Source organism: Chelonia mydas, chromosome 14 (genome assembly GCF_015237465.2).
Source record: "Chelonia mydas isolate rCheMyd1 chromosome 14, rCheMyd1.pri.v2, whole genome shotgun sequence".
Taxonomy (NCBI): Eukaryota; Metazoa; Chordata; order Testudines; family Cheloniidae; genus Chelonia; species Chelonia mydas.
The window spans coordinates 1,871,470-1,885,000 of NC_051254.2; the positions used below are offsets into that span (position 1 = coordinate 1,871,470).

A 13,531-nucleotide genomic window follows, 5' to 3' on the forward strand; every position below is an offset into this window, starting at 1 on the left:
GCGGGGAGAAGGGTACGGAGCTCGGCTCCGCCCCGGGCACCTTCCCTGCAAAAGCGGGAGGCAGGGCAGGGCAGGCTCCTCGTTGTTCAACAGCGCTTCCCATTAGGGCAAGTTCCTGTGTCTCCTCCCGCCCAGTAACAGCCAGTACTGGGGGCTTCGGGCTGAGGGGAGGCGAGCCCACATGCAGGGGCGAGCCCCTCACTCAGCGGCAGGCGGACGGGGCCGGGAATCACGCGGAGAGAGAGACGAGCCAGCTATAAACAAAGCAACGTGGAGATTGCAGGGGGGACATAAGAACCACACGCTTCTATTTACAAAGTATATATTTAAACTCACATAAAAAGCAGGAATTATGTAGACATTCACGGTTGGCAGAAGACACATAGTTAAGCTTCACTTCTGAGACTGAGATTTAGCCAGATTTGTTTTTACAAGTCTTAGAATTAAATAACACACACACACACACACACATCCAATATATATGTAGATATGTACATACACACAGGTATGTCTAGCTTTATATATGTATATATGTGCGTATCTAGACACATATATATTTATACAGGTCTGGAGTGAAGAATGCCAAACTAAGATCGCACCCTGACTCTCTAGAATGAGGCGGGAGCTGCATTGTGATCTGTTTAACAAGGGGAAGTATTTTCCAGGCTTCAGGTACATAGGGTGGAGGAGGGGTAGATAAATCCTCATTATCATACACATGGTAACAGACATGTCCCATGCAGGTTTGACCTGAAAATAGCATCCATATTGTTACATTCCTTGCTTCCATTCTTTGTATAAACTAAGTTTAAAATCTTGGTTTTACAAAATATTAAGTTAAAAAACACACAAGCAGCTCCCCGTGTACAGCCTAAACAGAGTGCCCTTGTTTATTTTATTGAATGAAAGCGATAGTCCCACGGATGGAAGGGAGAGGGGTCTAAAGAGGTAGGAGGTAAAATTATCCAGAATGGGCCTAAGAGTAGCAAAGGCTACTCCTTGTACTCCTGCCCCTTCCTCTTCCCATCAGGCCCCATGTGCTTTCATCTTATGTGCAGTCCCCACATTAAGAAGCATTTAAGACCTTCACTGAGCCAAATCAGACAAGATGGGAAAGGCCAGGCTCCTCTGGCCCGGGTCCTTCGGGGCTGCTGGACAGTTTTGTGCTTTTGAACCAACAAAGGTGCTTAAACCAATATATGTTAGGAGAGGAGAGCTCCTGTTACACCTTGAAAAACAACCCCAATACCTACCCCCTTCTCTCATAACAGGCTCAAAAAATCAACCTCTCCCTCAACTAGGTTAAGTTGGAACATGGAGTTCAGAGCGAGAGAGAGAGAAAACACACTTCTAGAATCCCCACATGCTTTCTGCAAGGTAGCAAAAGATTACTGGTCTACGCTAGTGGATGGAAGCCACTGCGTTTTGTTCAGTCATTAAATCCCACTAAGCCTGGAGCAAAACCAAACCAAAACATCCACACATGCCTTCCAAAGAGAAGGGTGTGAAAAAATACTAACAGCCACCTGTGTCAGCAGCACCTACTTTGTGCCTAGTAGCAGATCTCCTCTCAGCTACTGTGAAACTGGCATAAGACAGGGAGAATATTTATTTTCTCTAACCCCAAAAAGTGACTCTGGAATTTGTTGGGGGGAGATGGAGATATTACAGAACACTGTATCTGGAGTCTCCCAGCAGTCCAAAGGGAACTGTGCCCTGGAAAAAAAGCAACACTTTCGATAATAGAATGAGCATCTAAATATGGGCAGTGACACTTTATCCTCCCAAACTTTTCTGGCATTTCAGGAATGTAAACAGATTTTTTTAAGTGGGTGGGGGAAAGAATCAAGCAAACAGACAAAATGAAAACAGCTTCTCAGCTCAGTTCTGTCTCCCATAACTGCTATGACAATTCTATTAAAGTGCATTTCAGTATCACTCCTTTTAGGAATCTTAAACATACAAGCCTCCTCTTCATTTGCAAGAAGAGGTCATTCAAGTTAATACTTCACTAGAACAACTTTCAGCCTTTTTATGGACTTCTGCTTTTTTTTGATTTTATACCAATTTTTTTTTTTAATTGGAAACAAAACCCAACAATACTGTAAATTCAAGTGCTTATTTCAGCTGTCCAGACTGACAGGTCCAGATACAGCACACTTGATTGTACAAGCAACACCTTATATCACAATCAAGAAATCAGGGCATTTTGCCCTGAAAGGGATACAACTTCCCCACTCATCATCCAGAGCATCTTATGAAAAAATCATAATTAATAAAATCCCAAAACATAATTAGCTACAAACATCATTCATTATATACACTGGCTCCTGCAACAGATACATGAACTCCTTAGTTCTCAGTTTTATTGTCCTTTCTAAGAGCAACTGAGCAGTCACTGTTCAGTCTCCATTTAAATAAAACAACTTAGAGTTGAAATATATATATATATAGATATATATATATAGGTATTTTTTCTTAAATAACATATTTACATCTAATAGAAAATATAACTCTAGAGATAATCTTTCCAATGAAACATAAAACTAGAGAGAAATAAAAGAATGCAAGCAGAAAGAATTAAGACAGTTTCTAGGTCCTGTCCTGGAAAAAAAAAAAAAAAAAAACCACCAAGCTCTAACCAAGCCTTTAACTCTCTGGATCTATCCTGCAAACACTCATCGCTTTTCCTTAAAGAATCCTTGGTCCGTGCTGCTCTCTTTAATTGTGACGGTCAAAAAGTTAGATGTCACATCAGTCACCACCACTTTCTCCAGGTTGTTGAGAGATGGGCTCCAGGACTCCTCTTCCGGGTCCCCCAGAATCCTGGAGACAGGGATTCTGGCAATGAGGGAGGGCCTGCCAGACTGAGTCCCCACACTGTCTCGATACAAGCTTCCCACAGAGCCCTGATTTATGGAGCTGTGCATGATCTTAGGGCCACCAGGGTCCAATCCATCTTGCCCCTTGGGGTCCAAAAAGTCTGACCTGTGCTTGGTGACCCTGGGTGGGTAAGTCTCTGAAGCTCCCAGCTTTATGCCAGCCTCTGCTCTATTGGGGCTGGACATGGCACCAGAGAGGTCAGGCTCCTGCCTCCTGGCCAGCTGGATCACACTGTGTCCTGAGCCAAACTTCGCCACCCCAGGAACGGCCTCCTCTATTTTCCTGGTTTTGAGGTAGTCCCCCATCTTGTCCCCTGGCTCACATAATTTCCTCTTGGAGACATCCAGAGCTTCTGGCAAGTCCTTGTAATGCTCTTTCCTAGGCTTTGGGCCTCTTTTTTTAGGGATCTCCCCAGGTTTATCTTCCATTCTCCCAACCCGGTCTCGGATGCTCTCACCCTTCAAGGTGCTTGGACTGCCCTGGGCGGGCAGAGCTATGTTTCTCAGTCCTTCCCTAGCCCGGGAAGTGGAGCCCAGCTCCTGGGGTGATCTACCAGGATATGGCACCCGGATCCCCCTGGCAGAGTCACTGCGGAATTCATAGGTTTTGGCTTTTGCTTTTGCCTGTGCCTGCAAAGAAGATAAATCAACCGGTGACTTTGTTATGCTGCCATTCGGCTCCATAATTACAACTTCCCAGATAAGCACTGGCCTTTCCACAAGCATTCCCCATCAGTACTGGAGCCGGATCCTGCTATTAGCATGCTGGTTCGGATGCTCCCCATTGCAGCATGCAGCCCTCTCCACTCACCAACTAAACAATGTCAATGCACGCACTAGGCTCCTGCCTCCTTACCTTTAACAGGAAGGTTTTGGGTTTGGGGCCTCGCTTTTTGGGGCCGTATAGCTCCATTTCTCGTTCCCTAGAGGTATTAAAAAAAACAGTTTCAATTCAGCATTGCTACAAAACAGAGCAACGTGTTTATAAGAGTGATGTATATGACTAGCAAAGACCTTGTACCTTTCCTCAAAGGCTGCAAGCAGCCGGGCATCCAGAATGTTTTCCTCGGGTTCCCAGGTGCTGTACCTATTAGGACACGCATAGAGATTGAAAAACAGTGTCAGTTGTGAGTGGGGGGGACGACAAGATATATAAAATTAAAAAAAACCAGGATCTGTCTTTCCTTTCTATTACAATGCAAAATAAATAAAATAGATAATAACCACCATCTTCTGAGTATTTGCTAGGCTGCATAATTGTACATATAACCTACTTACTTCTGAGACCAGCCCTTCCATTTCACGAGATATTCCATGCGCCCCTGCAGTTGCACAGAGAGAAAACAAATAAGCATGGGGGAATCGAGATAGATGCATACAATAAAGATATGCATGTAGCAATATGCATGCAACCAAATAAGCCTGCACCAATAGGCATGTGTCAAATATATGCAAACGGCCAAATGCATGGAACAAAAAATATGCGTGCAGCAAATCCATGCACCCAAACAGGGATGCAGCAAAATGCATCTGGCAAAACCATGCATGCAGCAAAACGCATGCAGCAAAGCACGCCTGCAGCATTTTTGTAAAAATGGGCATGCAGGACAAAAAAATAACCAGACGCAATGTGTGCAGGGCAAGTCCAGGGGAAGAGGCAGCTTTGAACTGCTGCTGCAAATAGGAGCAGCTGGGGGAGGGAGCAGGGCTGCTCTCCGAGGCGATCCCGGCCTCCCGCAGGCCTGGGGGGCTGCATGCACGGGGGCTGGGGGGGCCCGCGAGACACCTACTTTGCGGATGCGGCGCTTGAGCAGGGCCTCGGCCGCGAACACCCGCTCCCCGACGGCTGAAAGCTCCATGTTTACTCGGCCGCTGGCAGCAGAAAAGCAGCAGCCAGCGCAGCCCAGACCATAATACTCCGCCCGCTGACGTCAGCCCTTCCCGTGCGCCCCCCCCCCCCTCGCGTCCCTCCCCCCGCACTTGTTGCTGGCGGAGCCGGTGGAATATTCCGCCTGCACCGCATTGGCCAGGCCCCGGCCCCGGCCCCGCCTCCTCCCCCCCCGCTGCCTCCGCCCCCTTCTCCCCTCCCCCAGCCGCCCCCCTCCCCTCCCCGCCTCCTGCTACGTGACCCGCCTTTCAATAGCCAGGGGGCGGAGCCAGCGGAGCGGCGAGAGACCGGCAGGGGGCGGAGGGAGGGAGGCGGGGGCATCGGAGCTGGGGGGCAGAGCGAGCCCCACAGGGGCCGGGGCCCCGCTGCCTGGCTGGGGGGGGGCGGCATACCTGTCCCTCCCCCCTCCCCCACGCACGGCCTCTCCATCCAGCCCCATCTTTCTAAATCGCTGCCCCCCCACCAGCCCCCCCGTGCCAGGCACCCACCGCCAGCCCCTGCTCCAGCAACCTGCCAGCTCCGGCCCAGGCTCGACCCCAGCCCGGAGCCACGGCCCCGCCCAGCTCGAGCGAACAGGCCAAAGCAACCCCCCGTTCAGACCAACTTCTGTGACATCCAGAGTCGCTGTCACCCCCCAGCCCCAGCAGCGCGCGGGCGCCCCGGCCGGCCACCCCCGAGCCCTTCCAGCCCGGCGCAAGGGATGCCGTGACCCCCAGGCCTGGGGCTGGGGAGACTCTAGGTCCCCCCAAGCCCAGCGGATGCTGCCCGCTGCAAATGAAGCGGGGACCGGGTTCTTGGGGAGTCGATGGGTCTGTCAAAGCCGGGGCCGGACCGCGCATTCTTGCTCCGGTTTCTTTCCGTTTCCAGTGGGTAGATTTGCTCTCCGGGCTGGTGCAGGCCAGTGCGCGCTTTTCAACCCACTCGGCGGCCCGTTTTGCCGGCGGGGGGAGGCTCTGGGACAACCCCCAGCGCGCCGGCTGTGCGCGCCGCGGCTGCGTTTCCTGAAAAGCTTCGGCAACGTTTGTGCAGAGAAAGGAAATTTAAAAGCACAAAGGGCTGAAGGGGCTGGATCAGCTGCAGAGACTCGTCTCAGGTCTTCTGGCTGGCGGCTCGGGACTCGCGGCGTTGCGGGGACTGTTCTAGCCGCGCGGGCTGGCGCACGGGGCCCAGCCCCCGGGTGCCCTGGGGCGAGTTTAGCCGCGCGTCCGGCCGGCCGGACAGCGGAGTGTCCACGAGCGCGCTTCTGAGCCGGGCTGGGTCGCACAGCGCGTGGGTCACGCCACGCAGGACGGCGATTTCACTGGATTCGGAACTACTACATGGCTCAGACTCGCGCGGAGGACGTGGGATTTAACATGCTCTCGCCGGGCGGCGGATTAAAAGCAAACAAACAAACAAACAAAAAATCACCTTTTATGACAAATGCAGCAAAACTGCGAACTTTGACTTCGGCGTAGTGTCTGCACGAGGCGGCTTCACTTCCACGCCAGATGCAGACAGGACTGCCTTTGAAATAAGAGGGAACGGAATAGGTGCAAAATTTGCCGATTGTAAAAAAATAAAATAATGGCAAATGACCCTGTTACCTCTTCCTGGTCTTTATTACTGATCTGCTCCTTAGGTACTGGACTATCCAAGACTGTATGAAACAGATGGATTTGTTAGGTGCAGAGACGGAGGGTTGGGAAAAGAGGGAGAAAACTCCATTGTGGGTTAATATAACAAAGAGAAATTGTATCTTATTAACGAAGTACTTGAAGATTACGTAAAAATCACCTCATTAGACAATATCTGCCAAGAAAGCCGTTCGTTTGGAAGCCAGCAAAACAGCAAAGTTCATAATCATAAAAAGTCATTCACAGTAACAAATAGTTTGGTAGAGTGGTGCCAGGAGTACAGCTGTTTCTGCTTAAGTTTAAATACTTTCCAACAGTTTGGGTAGTGAAAATAAAGTAGACTTCAACAGCCTATAATATGAGTTTCTGGTTTCCTTACTCCAGGAACCTATGGGCTTGATTTCCCCACGTTGGCTCAAGCAGGCGGGCGAAAGGGATGTGGGGTGGGGGATGGGGTGTCCCAGGACAGAGGTGAAGATGTGACTTGGGTTTCACTGGTTCCTGGAGCGTCAGATGAACTTTTTGTGGGTGCCGCTGCGGCAGGGTTATCAGTAAACAGAGCTGCAGGGTAATTATTGCATTGCTCTCTGCAATCAAGTGGTCTTCGCTGGGTGATTGCTGTTACCGAAATCTGCCCCGCAAAATTCTCCCTCTCTCCTGCCCCCAGCCCCTTAAATCACTAATGGCTGTTTAAGAGTTTTGTTATTTGTTTTAAGATAGTATTTCTCTGTATTTCATCCCTCAGTGACTTTACTGCCACTTACTCCCATAAGTATGTTTACTTTAGGTGCTTTTTTTAAAAAAAGCCGGAACTGTCGACGCTGCTGAGCTGGGGAGATTCCGATAGGAAAGATTTTCTTTCTCAAGTCAGTACCATGGGTCTGTTAAAGCGAAATTAAATCACAGCAGAAGAAACGGATTCGCTCCGATTTTATTTAGATATCAAGTTGTGAGTTTCTTTTATCTCCCTGCCTACGTCTGTGTAGGGCAAGAGAGAAATTCAACAAGAGGCTGGTTCTTGGGAAGCATGGAGGTGCGAAGGTGTCGGATCTCTTATGAACAAATGTGGGGTTTATTCCAGATGGAGCCGGGGGGGTGGGAAATAAATAAAACAACAAACCACTCAAACCTCCCCAGATGCGGAATTTAAATTTCTCCCTCCTCTGGCGGGAGCGTCCCAACCTTTCGCCTAGGCTCAGCATCGCCGGGTCTGGGCGCCCGCACGCGCCGGCCCCCTGCCCGGGGGCTATTCGGACCCGAGCGCCAGGCAGCCGCGGCTGCGCCCACGCGCACTGTGGGGAGAAGAGACGCGCCAGCATCCCCCAAACGCTGCCTCCGTCCCTGCACGTTCAGACGGGACCGGATTCCGGCTTCCCGCTCCCCTGCCTCCACCCCGGCACAACTGGGGCGCTTTGGTGTCTCCCCTGGTGGGATGGTCCCTCCCCTGCAAGCCATACAGCGGAGGCTGGAGTGGAGAGCGGAACCGCAAAACACCTGACCGACGTCAGGCTTCAGCCGCTCTTCGAGCAACGACCGCCTGCGAAAGCCCCGGCGAAAGCCCCCGACGGAGGAAAGGTCCTGGGCGGATTCGTGTGCGTCTCCTCTTCAGTAAATAAGGTAACTGCTTCCTATTACCTAGGTTCCCATATGGCTGCAATTTGACTGTCTCCCAGAGTGGGGGGTGAAAGTGGAAATAAAACGGGCTCGTGCTGCAACTTTATGAAGAAAAATGCCGGCAGGACCGCTTAGGGTTGTTACCGGCGTGATACATGAGCTCTCTGGTGTGTGTATGGAATGAAATAGGGGCGGGGGAACACCTGTTTCAGAAGCGGGGCGGCGGGGGGCTTCTCTGGGTTTGGGGGATACACACATTCCCCTGCCGCCCCTTCAGGGGCATGGCCCAATACGACGGTGGCGGGCGGCAGCGCCTTTTGTTTTTGTTTTGTGCCCTCACATCACAGGTCGCATGTGGCTGCCTATGACTGTGATGGGGAGAGCCGGGGAAGGGGTGCCTGCGTGGTCCCGGGGTGCCCAAGCCACGCACGGGTGGGACCGGGGAGGGGGTGCCTGCGTGGTCCCGGGGTGCCCAAGCCACGCGCGGGTGGGACCGGGGAAGGGCCAGGCGGAGGTGGGGCAGGCGAGAGGCGATGCTTTATTTCCTCTGGGCTCGCCTGCTGCTGAGCATCCCCCGGGGAGGGGTCTGCGTGGCGGCTTGACTCCATCCTCCCTGTGAAACAGCCAAAGTCCAGGGGCCCCGGGCAGCGACTAGCCCAGCCGGGGGGCGCCTCCCAGCAGGTAGCTCCCGGGAACTGGCCCTACGGCAGAGAGGGGGGGTCAGTCTGGGGGCTGCCCTCTCGGGTAACTTGACCGAACGGCTCCTTGGCGGCTCTGGCTGCGTCCCGTGGGAGTGACACGCGGTGAGTGGGCGTGGGGCAGAGGGACAGGCTGGGGTGACCTCGGGCTGGCCCGTCCAGCCACACGGCTGAGAACCGACTCGGGACACGCTTTGCTCCTCTCCGGGCACAGCAAGCGGCCCCGTGGGGATCGAAGGGCTGAGCGAGCCTGGGAAGAGCAACCTAGCTCCTGGGAGCGGACTTGCCGGGTCCATGCGTGGGGCCCTGCCCGCTGCCGAGGCCCCGGGCTGCCTCTCTCCCGCAGGACACTCTCGCAGCTGGCTGTGCCCAAGGAGGGGAGCCAGCCGGGTGCTGATGTTCTGGTCCAGTGAACTGGTGAAACCGATCGCCGTGCTCCAGCCAGTGCCGTGGGAAGCGGGGCGATAAAGCGCCCGGGTGGGGTGGGGGGGACAGGGAGGAGGCAGGTGTAGGGAGGGACAAGGGGCCAAGCAACTCGGGGGCGAGGCCAGAAGCAGTTGCTTAGGGGGCTCTGACAGTGGGGCGGGGGAGTCAGAGGTAGAACAGGGAATCCAGACTGCAGAGCGCATTGACCCGGGGACCTGCCAGCAGCCCCAGGGGCTTAGCACCTGTCTGCGCAGGGGTTTATATGGCCACCTGTCACCACCACACCTGAGTACCTTCCACCTAAACTCAGGAACAGCCAAGTCCCGGGGCCTCCGTGGAGCCTCTGGCTCTCCGTCATTTGGGGGGTGAAAACTCTATTGGGGGTAATTGTTTCCTTGTTCCAGTGCCCCAAAGTCCAGGCTGGTATTTGTAGGGTTTGGGTGATCAGAGCTAGCGCCAGGCTGTTTGCCAGCCTAGACGTACCCACGTTCAGTTTCTTTGCCCATTTGCCCCAAAGAGGAGACAATTAATTTGCACCAGTCTTCTCTGAACGTTCACCCCCTCTCTCCCGGCCCCCCCATGCTCCTCATCTCCTCGGCAAGCTGCTTCAGAGGCGCCCTCAAATTTTATGAGGCAAAGGCTGAGGTTTCTGATGAAGGGAATTTAGACGTATATATTCCTTGGAAATGAATGCACTCGATTAGTGCCTGTGTGAAATCTGCTAGGCTGCTCGGGAAAGCTCATTTAAACGGGGGTGTGATTTGCACAGGAAACCTGGAACCCGCATGTCCCAATCAAATTGCATTAACACCCGAGTGTAGGAAAGGCTCTTTCCATTCCCAGCGCTGCGGAAAGCCGTAAATCGCGGAACATCTTGAATTTTCTGAACTCCTCGTTAAACATATTTACAGGACACCTCGTTTTACCGGTGCCCGGGTTCCCTTCCGACCTCCAGAGGCAAACAACAAAAGCGGGAGGGACTTACCTCGCCCTGGCCCCAGGGGATGGGGCGATGGTGGGTTCTCTGGCAGGCAGTTAGTGGGGTTGCCAGGAAACCTTAAGTTCCAACCCTTCCCGATCCCTGTTCCGAATCACCTGCCCCCGATAACACGAAGCGATAGATAGACTCGGGCGGGGGTTTTGTCGCCCCCCACCCCCGCTGGCGGGGAGTTCTGGCACAGACTTGCTCTCTATAGAGGCATCCCTATCCCCCCGCCGACCCTGATTCAAACCTTCCTGGGGGGAGCGCGCTGGAGCCTGGATTGCGGGGGACTTAATGCGCTCTCCGGAATCGCACTGGGACGGGACGGGGACGGGTTTACAGCGTTTCGCAGCCCCGGTGCCGCCCCTCTGGGCAGCGCTGGGGTCGCCATCAGCCCACGCCATCGAGCGGCCCTGCTGGATTTCCCCTGCGGGGTGCGGTGTTTCGGCGGGTATAGGCAGGGGCCCAGGGCAAAGTGCGGGGGCTAAGCCGGACCGGGGGGAACACACGGAACCGACCTGCTGGTCCCCGGGCGTTAACCACCAGGCCCTGGAGACTGTCTCCTGGGTAAATCCGCTCCGAGCACCTGGCCAGGGCCGCAGGAAGGACACGGAGCGTGAGGGGCAGCGCTGCCCACGCGTGTCCCGGGCTCGCAGGAGTGACGCGTTTGGTTCGAAGGTTGCAAATTCAGGCTCAACGGATCAGGCGAGCTCCCTGCGCGAGCCTGGCGGGGCCGGCGTGCGGGTCTGCAGGAGGGGCCGGGAATACTTCCCCCAGCCCCGGGCCCCCCCGGTTCCGAGGAGGCAGGCCCCGCGCTAGGCAGCCGATAGACGGATCGATCGGGCAGCGCTGGGGCAGCGGAGTCCGCCTGAGAGCAGCAGCAGTCTCGCCCTCCCTGCGCCCCCGGGGAGAGGCCGCGTGGGGATGGAGGGCGCCGCGGGCAACTCCTCTGCCTCGCGAGGGGCTGGCGGGTCCGGGGGCCCGACACCCTGCGGAGGGGCTTGGCCAGGCGCTCTTGGAAGAAGCCCCCCCGCGCCGCCCCCTTTCTGGCCCACTTCGGTTCCTAGGTACCAGCTCCCCGCCACCACCCCGGGAATTCACGCTAAACAAAGCCCGGGCGCTCCCGGGGCCTCCCCTCGCGGATGGGCCCCCGGGCACTTCCAGCCCGCACCAGTTTCCTACAGACAATTAAACCTCCCTCTGCCGCACGTGCCTCGGTCCTGGCTTCAGCAGACCCGCCGCCTGGCCTCCCCTTGCTGGGCCAAGGCCATGGACAGTGTCACCTGGCCACCGGCGGGGGGGGGGGGGGGGGGAGTGATTCGCTTCGATACAACTGGGCAGTCAGGGGGTTGCTGGTGAGTCAATCGGCCGGCTTTGGGCTGGGGCCTTAACCCAGCTGTGTCCCGGGTCCTCGCCGCGCACTGGCTCCCCCCCAGTGCCCCCAGGGGCTCAGGCGCGGTGACCCCGGAGTTTCCGTTTCTGAACACAGACTGCAGCCCCAGCTGGAGCTAGGCGCCCGGAGAGGGGCGGGGTCCCGGCGGGGATGCAGAGGGGACACCTCCACCGGTCCCCGTGGGTGAGGTGGGAAAGGGGCGGGATGCTGCCCCAAGCCAGGGTCCTTTCCACCGCAAAACTGACAGGCCGGCGCGCTGGACCTTTCAAGGGAATAAACAATTAGCTAACCCAAGCCCGGCCGGGCCCCCTCGCCGGGCCCCCTCCCACCAGCCAGGCTCCCGCCCAGCAGGGAATAATTTGCTGACCGCCAGCGATTTACTCTCAGCAGCCCGTGAGTCACTGCTCCGGCTCCGGGGTGCAGCTGAGGACCCGCCCCCCGCGGGAAGGTGCCCAACACCAGACACCTCCCATAGGCTGGCGGGGACCCTCTAAAGTGGGGCACAGGCTCCCCTCTTGTGGAAAAATCACAAAGAGCAAAATATCCACGTTTCACCTTGTCCCTGATCCAAAACCAACAGGGACTTTACCCCTTAGTGCGCCAGAAGCTGTTCCGCCCCGCATCCCACACCGGCTCTGGGCACCCACTGGGCTCCGCCCCGCATCCCACACCGGCTCTGGGCACCCACTGGGCTCCGCCCCGCATCCCACACCGGCTCTGGGCACCCACTGGGCTCCGCCCCGCATCCCACACCGGCTCTGGGCACCCACTGGGCTCCGCCCCGCATCCCACACCGGCTCTGGGCACCCACTGGGCTCCGCTCCGCATCCCACACCGGCTCTGGGCACCCACTGGGCTCCGCTCCGCATCCCACACCGGCTCTGGGCACCCACTGGGCTCCGCCCCGCATCCCACACCGGCTCTGGGCACCCACTGGGCTCCGCCCCGCATCCCACACCGGCTCTGGGCACCCACTGGGCTCCGCCCCGCATCCCACACCGGCTCTGGGCACCCACTGGGCTCCGCTCCGCATCCCACACCGGCTCTGGGCACCCACTGGGCTCCGCCCCGCATCCCAGGTCGGCTCTGGCCACGCTGTCGCTCGCTCGGCTCCGCCTCCTTTTGCCACCCCGCACGGTGCTGGTGCTAACAATCAGTCCGCCGCCACCTGCCATCGCAGCCAGCCGAGGTGTGTCCGCTGGAGGCGAGGGTACCTAAGGCAGACCTCTGACGTGTGTGGCCCTAACAGAACCAGGCTTGAGGTGTCCCACGAGAGAGAGCGATTCCCAGGGCTGGGGGGCGGCACTTTGAAATCACCGCTGTGCCATGATCCTGGCCGGGGGAGGGCTGGGCTTTGCAGCTGGGACAAGAAGCGAAGTGGCAGCAGGAGTCAGTCCCGAGCCGTGCAATGGGCGCTCGCTGTCAGCAGCCACGGCGCGCAGAACAGATACGGACAGATCAGCTTCCCCGGCGGCGCCGTGTCAGAGAGGGACAGCCCGAGCCCGCTGTCGTAGGGAAAGGGGCTTTTCTGGCGAAATTCACACGGCAGCAGTTTGCCGGCTCCACAGCACCGCTGTCTAACAAGCCCAACCCGGATCGCCCAGACAGCAGCCAAAGGAAAATGACCAGGGAGCCGAGCAGCCTTCACTTCCCTTGGCGCGCAGGGAATTTCTCATCGCGGGAAGTTTTGATTTCAACTTTATTTGGTTTTTAAAAAATCGAATCCAGGCTCTTGCAAGTTTTCCCTGGACCCTTCCCAAGCCCCGCGTGTGTCGGGGTCCGGAAGGGTTCCGCAGGGAACTCCCACCTTGCAGCCGATAGTCTATCGGAACCAAAGGAGCCCACTCTCCTCTCCTGGAGCAGCGTAGCCCCTGCTCCTAGCCACGGCGAGCTGCTCGGTCCCCAGTCGGTCTGGGGTGCGCACGAGCCTGGATTCTTGCTCTTCTCTGGTCGAACCCTGAGGCAGTTCGGGCCCGGGAGAGGGCACAACCTCTTTGGGCGGGTCAGAGCCCAGATATTCACCCAGCTTGTT

General features: G+C 56.4%; 1 protein-coding gene across 1 annotated transcript; it reads right to left on the minus strand.

Moving 5' to 3' along the window:
- Nucleotides 1-305: 305 nt before the first annotated feature.
- Nucleotides 306-4,828, minus strand: CBX8 (chromobox 8). The gene is made up of 5 exons (XM_007056040.4): nt 4,673-4,828; nt 4,161-4,204; nt 3,904-3,969; nt 3,739-3,805; nt 306-3,512 (listed from the first exon to the last, which is right to left on the minus strand). The coding sequence occupies exons 1-5, from the start codon at nt 4,739-4,741 to the stop codon at nt 2,679-2,681; spliced, it is 1,080 nt and encodes a 359-aa protein (XP_007056102.1). The 5' UTR covers nt 4,742-4,828; the 3' UTR covers nt 306-2,678.
- Between the last annotated feature and the right edge of the window lie 8,703 nt (nt 4,829-13,531).

Bases quoted from the DNA above. Each gene is read 5' to 3' on its own strand.
- CBX8 (XM_007056040.4), bottom strand. From the start codon at position 4,741: ATGGAGCTTTCAGCCGTCGGGGAGCGGGTGTTCGCGGCCGAGGCCCTG. The intron at 4,205-4,672 runs GTAGGTGTCTCG...GTGCAACTGCAG, and splicing joins TCAAGCGCCGCATCCGCAAA to GGGCGCATGGAATATCTCGT. The intron at 3,513-3,738 runs GTAAGGAGGCAG...TCTTCTTTGCAG, and splicing joins CCAAAACCTTCCTGTTAAAG to GCACAGGCAAAAGCAAAAGC.